General features: G+C 46.9%; 1 protein-coding gene across 1 annotated transcript in view; it reads right to left on the bottom strand.

Annotated features, from left to right (window-relative positions):
- LOC106612132 (ankyrin repeat and KH domain-containing protein 1) overlaps positions 1–11,646 on the bottom strand; it is a 60,692-nt gene continuing 49,046 nt past the window's right edge. Inside the window, exons 33-39 of the mRNA XM_045724992.1 lie at positions 8,399–9,923; positions 6,696–6,873; positions 3,031–3,156; positions 2,618–2,863; positions 1,699–1,874; positions 801–965; positions 1–701 (exon numbers count right to left, since the gene is read on the bottom strand). Coding sequence (XP_045580948.1) covers positions 651–701; positions 801–965; positions 1,699–1,874; positions 2,618–2,863; positions 3,031–3,156; positions 6,696–6,873; positions 8,399–9,923 — 2,467 coding nt within the window. The 3' untranslated portion in view covers positions 1–650. The remainder of the gene's footprint in view (positions 702–800; positions 966–1,698; positions 1,875–2,617; positions 2,864–3,030; positions 3,157–6,695; positions 6,874–8,398; positions 9,924–11,646) is intronic.

Below are 11,646 nucleotides of genomic sequence, written 5' to 3'. Positions count from 1 at the left end.
TACATATCAATATGTTTATTGAATATTAAGGTAAATATTTCACATTAATACAGGCTGCGTAAAGTAGAGCCACTATACGACGTGAAATGTACTCTCAATTTAACCCTTTTTAGTATGTAAACAATTATACATGTATTTACCACTAAAAGGTATTCTGATTTCTTTCCCTCTCTCTGCCTCTGTTTAGGTAATCATCATCCTCTAGATGTTGGTTGAGTATCATTAGCTCCGTCGTCATCACCTTCATCAGGTCTCCCCGAGGAGAGCGACAACTCTGCACGTGGGTCAAAGTCCTACATCTATGCTACACAGAGCATGGAGCCTGTTGGACAGGCTGTCACCATCAATTTGGTTGTTCATCAGACATCAACAGTACTTGAATTAGGGCCCAGAATTTTCCCTGCCGACCCCACCACCATAACAGCCCTCGCTCAAATTGTAGTATATTTCTTATTTTGAGTTAGGCACATTAAAGAACGGTGTCAAGATAATTTCTCTCCAATTCTTCAAACTCTGCTTTGCTCTCCGTTCTCTACTAAAGTTAACATGTTATACAAGTCTGTTCGTTTTTGTTGTCAGTTGGAAATTAAATTCATGTTTGTGGTGTGTGTGATGTGGGTGTGTGTTTGATTGCTGTCGATGCCGGCCGGCTAGTTGACGTGGTTCAGGTGCACATGAGGAGGCCAGGTCCCAGGCCACACCTGAACGAGAGGAAGAGAGGGGAAATTTCATTATCAAAGAACTGTGTGTGTGTGTGTGTGTGTGTGTGTGTGTGTGTGTGTGTGTGTATAAAGTCTCACCTGCTGTGGGTCGGTGTTATCTGCGTTGTTGGGGACCACCTTGATGATGGGGCTCCATGCAGGGTCGGCAGCGTGCAGCCCGTTGAACATGGCCCCCCCTGGACCCTCTCCCATAGGGGGGTTGGGGGGCAGCATGGTCCCTCCATACATCGACATTGCCATACCCTGGTGTATAATGACAACAAGGTTATTATACACATCACAACCAGGTCCACTAACTACAGTATATTAACATGGTCCTACCCTGGAGACAACCAGGTCCACTAACTACAGTATATTAACATGGTCCTACCCTGGAGACAACCAGGTCCACTAACTACAGTATATTAACATGGTCCTACCCTGGAGACAACCAGGTCCACTAGCTACAGTATATTAACATGGTCCTACCCTGGAGACAACCAGGTCCACTAGCTACAGTATATTAACATGGTCCTACCCTGGAGACAACCAGGTCCACTAACTACAGTATATTAACATGGTCCTACCCTGGAGACAACCAGGTCCACTAACTACAGTATATTAACATGGTCCTACCATGGAGACAACCAGGTCCACTAACTACAGTATATTAACATGGTCCTACCCTGGAGACAACCAGGTCCACTAGCTACAGTATATTAACATGGTCCTACCCTGGAGACAACCAGGTCCACTAGCTACAGTATATTAACATGGTCCTACCCTGGAGACAACCAGGTCCACTAACTACAGTATATTAACATGGTCCTACCCTGGAGACAACCAGGTCCACTAACTACAGTATATTAACATGGTCCTACCCTGGAGACAACCAGGTCCACTAACTACAGTATATTAACATGGTCCTACCCTGGAGAGACGGACAAAAAAAGGAATGGCCATTTGAGGTGATGATATACTTTCATGTCTATGTTACCTTGGGGAAGTCCATGTAGTTGTTGATGTGTTGCTGGTGGTAGTTGTTAGCGGGGTTAGAGATGCCGGTGTCGTCCTGCTCCATGGGCTGGTACTGGGAGAAGTTGTGGTCCGCCTGCAGCCCAGGGTGGATCACGTGACTGCCCATCAGGGGCTGAGACCAACCTGACATGGCTTCTAGAGGTGAGGGAGACGGGAGGTAAGACACAGAGAAACGGGGTGTGTGCGAGGGAGACGGGAGGTAAGACACAGAGAAACGGGGTGTGTGTGAGGGAGACGGGAGGTAAGACACAGAGAAACGGGGTGTGTGTGAGGGAGACGGGAGGTAAGACACAGAGAAACGGGGTGTGTGTGAGGGAGACGGGAGGTAAGACACAGAGAAACGGGGTGTGTGTGAGGGAGACGGGAGGTAAGACACAGAGAAACGGGGTGTGTGTGAGGGAGACGGGAGGTAAGACACAGAGAAACGGGGTGTGTGCGAGGGAGACGGGAGGTAAGACACAGAGAAACGGGGTGTGTGCGAGGGAGACGGGAGGTAAGACACAGAGAAACGGGGTGTGTGCGAGGGAGACGGGAGGTAAGACACAGAGAAACGGGGTGTGTGCGAGGGAGACGGGAGGTAAGACACAGAGAAACGGGGTGTGTGCGAGGGAGACGGGAGGTAAGACACAGAGAAACGGGGTGTGTGTGAGGGAGACGGGAGGTAAGACACAGAGAAACGGGGTGTGTGCGAGGGAGACGGGAGGTAGGAGAGAAACGGGGTGTGTGCGAGGGAGACGGGAGGACAGAGACAGAAATGGGGTTTGTGCGAAGAGGTGTGTGTATAGCCATCAGCTGTATATCAGGGCGGTAAGACATTGGGGATGGAGAGACCAGCGTGGGTTAAAGGTTGTGTGTCTGGTATGTGTGTGACGACTCACCCGAGGCGCTACCGACTCCGAAGGACCATATGCCTCCCTGTCCTACAGGAGCGGTGTAGGAGGTCTGGAGGAGAGGAGGGTTGACGGTGGTCTGTCTGATCCTCGCCAGCCTCTCTGTACCGATGGGAGGAGGCACCTTCCTGTCCTGCTGGCTGCTGCCCTGGCCCTGCTTGGCCTGGTGGGGAGGGGGGGCCACGGGGCCAGACGACGACACCGTGGAAGGAGGGGGCACCGCCTGGGACTCGCCTGGGGAGATGAGAGGTTAAGGGTTAAGTGTTTTGAGTCTAAAACACAGTTAAGCAAAAATCTCTTAAATTGTATTGGTTAAATAAATGTATGTTCTGTGTGTTGAATTCCTGGAAAATAAGCTTCATGGCCATATTAGATCAATTTTCACACATCTGTGTCAGTACCTGATGTGGAAGCGCTCCAGGGGTGAGGGGAAAAGTGCTGTCTGCTGAAGGAGGGGGTGCCAACAGCTGCTGGGCCGTGGAGATAGACTGGACTACCAGACATACTGGTAGCATAGCTGGTCAAAGCTACATACGGAGAGAGGAGAGAGAGTTAGAGGACGATAGACTGCAGGTAGACTGGACTACAAGACATACAATTGAAGTCGGAAGTTTACAAACACTTAGGTTGGAGTCATTAAAACTCGTTTTTCAACCACTCCACAAATTTCTTGTTAACAAACTATAGTTTTGGCAAGTTGGTTAGGACATCTACTTTGTGCATGACAAGTAATTTTTCCAACAATTGTTTACAGACAGATTATTTCACTTAATTCAGTGTATCACAATTCAAGTGGGTCAGAAGTTTACATACACTAAGTTGACTGTGCCTTTAACTTCTTTGGGATAGGGGGCGGTAATTTGACGTCCGGATGATAAGCGTGCCCAAAGTAAACTGCCTGCTACTCAGGCCCAGAAGCTAGGATATGCATACAATTGGTAGATTTGGATAGAAAACACGAAAGTTTTTAAACTGTTAAAATAATGTCTGTGAGTATAACAGAACTGAAATGGCAGGCGAAACCCTGAGGACAAACCATCCTACCCAAACAAAATTCATCCGATCACTGATTTCAATGGCTGGCACTTTTATATTAGGGCGAAATCCTGCCCGATTGCAGTTCCTTCCACTAGATGTCAACAGTCTTTACAAAGAGTTTCAGGCTGGTTTTTGGAAAAATGAGCCACAAATTGTAGTTTTTCTAGGTGGCTCCCATTTTGGCTGTAGTGTTTCCAAGCGTGTGGATGAGAGCGCGTTCTTTGCTATTTTTCTACAGTAAAGACAATAATGATTCTTCTCCTTAAATTTTATAGTTTATTTACGTATTAGGATACCTAAGGAATGATTATAAACGTTGATTGACTTGTTTGGATATTTTATTGGTAACGTTTGGGATTCATTTTGTATGCATTTTGAAGGAGGGAAACCAAGTGGATTATTGACTGAAGCGCGCCAGCTATACTGAGTTTTTATGGATATAAAAAGGACATTATCGAACACAAGGACCATTTGTAATGTAACAGACCTTTTGAAGTGCCAACAGAAGATCTTCAAAGGTAAGGCAATTTTTTACATCGCTATTTCTGACTTTCGTGTCGCAACTCCCTGGTTGGAAATGATTTGTTATGCATTTGTGTGCTGGGCGCTGTCCTCAGATAATCGCATGGTTTGCTTTCGCCGTGAAGACTTTTAGAAATCTGACACCTTGGCTGGATTAACAACAGGTTAAGATTTATTTTGATGTATTGCACTTGTGATTTCATGAAAGTTTAATATTTATAGTAATTTAATTTGACGCTCTGCAATTTCACCGGAAATTGTCGAAACGGGACGGTAGCATCCCACTAATCCGCAAGTTAAACAGCTTGGAAAATTCCAGAATAAGAAGTCATGGCTTTAGAAACTTCTGATAGGCTAATTAACGTCAATTAGAGGTGTACCCGTGGATGTATTTCAAGGCCTACCTTCAAACTCAGTGCCTCTTTGCTTGACATCATGGGAAAATCAAAAGAAATCAGTCAAGACCTCAGAAAATAAATTGTAGACCTCCACAAGTCTGGTTCATCCTTGGGAGCAATTTCCAAACGCCTGAAGGTACCACATTCATCTGTACAAACAATAGTACCCAAGTATAAACACCATGGGACCACACAGCCGTCATACCGCTCAGGAAGGAGACGTGTTCTGTCTCCTAGAGATTAACGTACTTTTGTGCGAAAAGTGCAAATTGTGAAGATGCTGGAGGAAGCAGGTACAAAAGTATCTATATCCACAGTAAAACAAGTCCTATATCGACATAACCTGAAAGGCCGCTCAGCAAGGAAGAAGCCACTGCTCCAAAACAGCCATAAAAAAGCCAGACTACGGTTTGCAACTGCACATGGGGACAAAGATCGTACTTTTTGGAGAAATATCCTCTGGTCTGATGGAACAAAAATATAACTGTTTGGCCATAATGATCATCGTTATGTTTGGAGGAGAAAGGGGAGGCTTGCAAGCCGAAGAACACCATCCCAACCGTGAACCACGGGGGTGACAGCATCATGTTGTGGGGGTGCTTTGCTGCAGGAGGGACTAGTGCACTTCAAAAAATAGATGGCATCATGAGAATGGAAAATTATGTGGATATATTGACGCAACATCTCAAGACATCAGTCAGGAAGTTAAAGCTTGGTCGCAAATGGGTCTTCCAAATGGACAAGGACCCCAACCATACTTCCAAAGTTGTTGCAAAATGGCTTAAGGACAACAAAGTCAAGGTATTGGAGTGGCCATCACAAAGCCCTGACCTCAATCCTATAGAACATTTGTGAGCAGAACTGAAAAAGCGTGTGCGAGCAAGGGAGGCCTACAAACCTGGCTCAGTTACACCAGCTCTGTCAGGAGGAATGGGCCAAAATTCATCCAACTTATTGTGGGAAGCTTGTGGAAGACTACCCAAAACATTTGACCCAAGTTAAACAATTTAAAGGCAATGCTACCAAATACTAATTGAGTGTATGTAAACTTCTGAGCCACTGGGAATGTGATGAAAGAAATAAAAGCTGAAATAAATCACTCTACTATTATTCTGACATTTCACATTCTTAAAATAAAGTGGTGATCCTAACTGACCTAAGACATGGAATTTTCACTAGGATTAAATGTCAAGAATTGTGAGGAACAGAGTGTAAATGTATTTGGCTAAGGTGTATGTAAACTTCTGACTTCAACTGTACTGGTAGCATAGCTGGTCAGACTCAGAGCTGTAAGACAGGGAGAGAGTTTGGGGCGTAAGGTTGACCAATAAACTGAAGTTGAAATTGGGTTTCTATTTCAGGAACAAATCTTGCTTTTCAATGTTAGTCTGAAAGGATGTTGTTCAAAGCACTTACAAACAAAGAAATCAGTGCTGGATTATGGTGATATTGTCTATATGCAGGCCTCAGCAAGTACCTTACACTGTGTCCAGAGTTTATCATGGTGCTTTGAGACGTATTACCAATGCTAGATCACTTTCCCATCACTGTGATCTGTGTGCTATGGTGCAATGGACCTCTCCCTCCACCAGGAGGCTAAAGCACTGCTACACTTGTATGTACAAAGCATTGATGGACAACTGCCTTTGTATCTCTGTTCCTTACTGACCAGATCACTCACTCACTCAATAGTCTTCATTCACAGTCGCTGTTGTCCTTGTCTGTTCCTAAGGCTAGAACTGAGATGGGAAACAATCTTTTTCTCTTAATACCCTTTCATCCTGGAACATGCTTCAGAAGATTGTAAAGTTAGGGGAGTTAGTGTCCTTGCCTGTTTTTAACACTGATCGACAACACTGTTTGTGATAACTGCAGTTGTTTCTAATATTCAATTGTGTCTGTAACTTGTGACACTTTGTCTTTTGTGTGTATACTGTGTTTTTCTGTAATGTTTTATGGACACTGCTATTTCCCTGTTTTGCCTTCTTGCCAGGTCGCCCTCGCAAGAGGTTTTTAACCTCAAAGGGTTTTACCTGGTTAAATAAAAAAATAAATTAAAAAAAAGGTCAAACAAAGTAAAATAAATACATCTAAAATGGCCCTTTTACCAATAGGACTGTTGACCATCCTCTGTGAGGCAGAGCGGTACCCAGGGGCCTTGGAGCTGTCTGGAGGGGCCATCATGCCATCCATCTGGCCCATGTAGGCGGGGGGGGCAGAATACTGCTGCTCAGGAGGGGAGCGGGCAGGGAGGTGGCACGCACCCCACACCTGGTTGTTACCCACCTAATAGAGAGAAGTAGTTAGTGAGCAACTGGGGCACAGGCACTGAAGTTTAGGTCACAACCTTTAAACATGTTGTTACTCTATGGCAGGGCTCTCCAACCCCGTTCCTGGAGAGATACCCTTCTGTAGGTGTTCCCTCCAACCCCAGTTGTAACTAACCTGATTCAGTTTATCAACCAGCTAATTATTAGAATCAGGTACGCTAGATTAGGGTTGGAGTATAAACCTACAGGACGGTATCTCTACAGGAACAGGGTTGGAGTATAAACCTACAGGACGGTATCTCTACAGGAACAGGGTTGGAGTATAAACCTACAGGACGGTATCTCTACAGGAACAGGGTTGGAGTTTAAACCTACAGGACGGTATCTCTATAGGAACAGGGTTGGAGTATAAACCTACAGGACGGTATCTCTATAGGAACAGGGTTGGAGTATAAACCTACAGGACGGTATCTCTACAGGAACAGGGTTGGAGTATAAACCTACAGGACGGTATCTCTACAGGAACAGGGTTGGAGTATAAACCTACAGGACGGTATCTCTACAGGAACAGGGTTGGAGTATAAACCTACAGGACGGTATCTCTACAGGAACAGGGTTGGAGTATAAACCTACAGGACGGTATCTCTACAGGAACAGGGTTGGAGTATAAACCTACAGGACGGTATCTCTACAGGAACAGGGTTGGAGTATAAACCTACAGGACGGTATCTCTACAGGAACAGGGTTGGAGTATAAACCTACAGGACGGTATCTCTACAGGAACAGGGTTGGAGTATAAACCTACAGGACGGTATCTCTACAGGAACAGGGTTGGAGTATAAACCTACAGGACGGTATCTCTACAGGAACAGGGTTGGAGTTTAAACCTACAGGACGGTATCTCTACAGGAACAGGGTTGGAGTATAAACCTACAGGACGGTATCTCTACAGGAACAGGGTTGGAGTATAAACCTACAGGACGGTATCTCTACAGGAACAGGGTTGGAGTATAAACCTACAGGACGGTATCTCTACAGGAACAGGGTTGGAGTATAAACCTACAGGACGGTATCTCTACAGGAACAGGGTTGGAGTATAAACCTACAGGACGGTATCTCTACAGGAACAGGGTTGGAGTTTAAACCTACAGGACGGTATCTCTATAGGAACAGGGTTGGAGTATAAACCTACAGGACGGTATCTCTACAGGAACAGGGTTGGAGTATAAACCTACAGGACGGTATCTCTATAGGAACAGGGTTGGAGTATAAACCTACAGGACGGTATCTCTACAGGAACAGGGTTGGAGTATAAACCTACAGGACGGTATCTCTATAGGAACAGGGTTGGAGTATAAACCTACAGGACGGTATCTCTACAGGAACAGGGTTGGAGTATAAACCTACAGGACGGTATCTCTACAGGAACAGGGTTGGAGTATAAACCTACAGGACGGTATCTCTATAGGAACAGGGTTGGAGAGCCCTGCTCTATTGTAATAAAATGTTTTTCTGTGGATAATAAAAATAGTGGTACCCACCTGGTTGTTGTTGTCAAACATGCTGCTGAAATGGTTGAAGAGAGCTGCAGGGCCGAAGTTAGGGGGCATCTGCTGGGGCTTGGCCCCACCATGGACCTGCTGCTGCATCTGAGAGCCGTTCATCAGATCCATGGAGGACTGGGGCTGAGGGGGCATGGAGGTGGGCTGGGACACCTGGGGCTGCTTCTGTTTGAGGTGCTCATGTTGCTGTGTGTTGTGGGGTAGGAACGGTTGTTGTTGTTGCTGCTGCTGCTGGTTGGGGTGTTGGTAGTATGCGGTCTGCATGCGGTGTGAGATGCGGGGAGCGAGAGCTGAGAAGTGGGGTACGGTGCTGTTGGGGTGTTTGTGTGAGGGGGCGGAGGAGGATGGGGAGAGGTGGGAGCTGGACTGAAGAGGGAGGAGAGGTGGAGGGGGGTCTGATGAGGTGGAGGAGGTTAGGGAAGGAGGGGGTTGGTGCTGCTGCTGCTGCTGCTGGCGAGGCTCAGGTTTGGAGGGGGCAGCCATGGCAGGGGCAGTGAAACCACCTGAACTAACCACATTGTTGACTGAGACGAGCTGGGCCTCCTGAGAAAGGGAGGGGGTCAGCTTCTCCTTGCCTGGGGGAGCAGTGGGGGCGCTGGGGGGTGACTTGAGGGGCTGTGAGATGGGTGCGACCTGGGGATGAGGAGTGTTAGGGGCGTATGTAGCCATTAAGCCTGTGTGTTGGTGGGCGGGAGACCCTGTACCTCTCACTGAGTGACTACTACTACTACTACTACTACTACTACTGACAGTGGTGGCAGTAACCATGGAGACAGAGTTGACCCCTGTGTGCTTGGGGTCAGAGGTGAACAGCTGTTTCCTGACTGAGGAAGGGGTGGGGGCACTGGGTTGGGCCTGGGCCCCATGAGGGAGGTTAGGGGTGTGGGGTGACCCTGTAGTCGTAGCTGTCTGACTGTTAGAGGCACTAGGGCTGGAGACAGAGGAGCCCGTGGATGATGTGTTAATGTGATCATTATGACTAGACATGTTGGATCTGGCCTGGTTGTTCCCACTACTACCACCGTTGTGTTTGGGGGAGCTGTTGGCACTACCGGGACTCAGCGGCCGCACCGGGAACGGGCCCCAGGTGCTGGCGGCAGGGGAGAAGGTCCCACCGAACTGGGCCATGGGCAGCCTGGGGAGCCTGATCTGATGCATGGTCTGGGCTGCCAGGAGGGCCAGCTGGGGATGGGCGTAGGCCAGGGGGAGAGACACGGGGAAGGGCTGCCTCACCCCAGACAGACCCTTACCCATCTTACCCCCTGTCTGAGAGGATGAGGACTGGAAGGAGACCCCAGAGGACGTGACCAGGGAGCCCAGGGCCTTGGCCCCGATGGTGAGGTTAAGGTTACCCCCAGTGGGGGTGGGGAAGGGGGCTGATGTGGTCTTGGAGCCCGGGGCCCTGATGTGGTTCCTGGGGATCAGGTCCTCTAGTTCCTTGGCTGGGTCCTGGATCAGAGAGTTGATCAGCTGGACTGCGTGGCGTGTTGACTCTGTGCCACCTCTGGAATGGACCATCACAACACGGGTCAGGGGCCACACAACAATGTACACATTCCATGGACATAACTCCAACCAATCACAGTATCTCAACTCTTTACTGATCTCCTGGAGATACAGCAGGAGGATTGTTTAGACACTACACTTCATTCCTTTTAAATATGTAGAATCACTCATAAATCACCAAATAGCTATTAACCTTTTAAATACGTAGAATCACTCAGATCAGTGGTTCCCGTACCCCTTCAAACATTCAACCTCAAGCTGAGTACCCCCTCTAGCACCAGGGTCAGCGCACTCTCAAATGTTGTTTTTTGCCACATTTACGTCATTTAGCCACCATTGTAAGCCTGCCACACACACACCATATGATACATTTATTAAACATAAGAATGGGTGTGAGTTTTTGTCACAACCCGTCTCGTGGGAAGTGACAAAGAGCTCTTATAGGACCAGGGCATAAATAATAATATAATAAATCATTTTGCTCTTTATTTAACCATCTTACATATAAAACCTTATTTGTTCATCAAAAATTGTGAATAACTCACCACAGGTTAATGAGAAGGGTGTGCTTGAAAGGATGCACATAACTCATTTTCCACACACAGTCTGTGCCTGTATTTAGTTTTCATGCTAGTGAGGGCCGAGAATCCACTATCACATAGGTACGTGGTTGCAAAGGGCATCAGTGTCTTAGTTCGATTTGCCAAGGCAGGATACTCGGAGCGCAGCCCAATCCAGAAATCTGGCCGTGGCTTCTGATTAAATTCAATTTTCACAGAACCGCTTGTTGCAATTTCGATGAGGCTCTCTTGTTCAGATATCGGTAAGTGGACTGGAGGCAGGGCAAGAAAGGGATAACGAATCCAGTTGTTTGTGTCATCCGTTTAGGGAAAGTACCTGCGTAATTGCCCACCCAACTCACTCAGGTGCTTCGCTACATCACATTTGACATTGTCCGTAAGCTTGAGTTCATTTGCACACAAAAAATCATACAATGATGGAAAGACCTGTGTGTTGTCCTTGTTAATGCAGACAGAGAAGAGCTCCAACTTCTTAATCATAACCTCAATTCTGTCCCGCACATTGAATATAGTTGTGAATATAGTTGAGTCCCTGTAATCCTAGATTCAGATCATTCAGGTGAGAAAAAGCATCACCCAGATAGGCCAGTCGTGTGAGAAACTCGTCATCATGCAAGCGGTCAGACAAGTGAACATTATGGTCAGTAAAGAAAACTTTAAGCTTGTTTCTCAATTCAAAAAACCTCTGTCAATACTTTGCCCCTTGATAACCAGCGCACTTCTGTATGTTGTAAAAGCATTACATGGTCGCTGCCCATAACATTGTGTAGTGCAGAAAATACACAAGAGTTCAGGGGCCTTGCTTTAACAAAGTTACCCATTTTCACTGTAGTGTCCAAGCTGTCAGGCATTCCCTTGGCAGCAAGAGCCTCTCGGTGGATGCTGCAGTCTACCCAAGTGGCGTCAGGAGCAACTACTTGCACGCGCGTCACCACTCCACTATGTCTCCCTGTCATGGCTTTTGCGCCATCAGTACAGATACCAACACATCTTGACCACCAAAGTCCATTTGATGTCACAAAGCTGTCCAGTACTTCAAAAATATCCTCTCATGTTGTCCTGGTTTCCAGTGGTTTGCAGAAGAGGATGTTTTCCTAAATTGACCCCCCATAAACGTAAAGGACATATACCAGGAGCTGT

The sequence above is a fragment of the Salmo salar genome, chromosome ssa09, assembly GCF_905237065.1.
Source record: "Salmo salar chromosome ssa09, Ssal_v3.1, whole genome shotgun sequence".
Classification (NCBI taxonomy): domain Eukaryota; kingdom Metazoa; phylum Chordata; class Actinopteri; order Salmoniformes; family Salmonidae; genus Salmo; species Salmo salar.
Note: the sequence above shows the minus strand (reverse complement) of the source record. Positions and strands in the feature narration are given on the sequence as shown.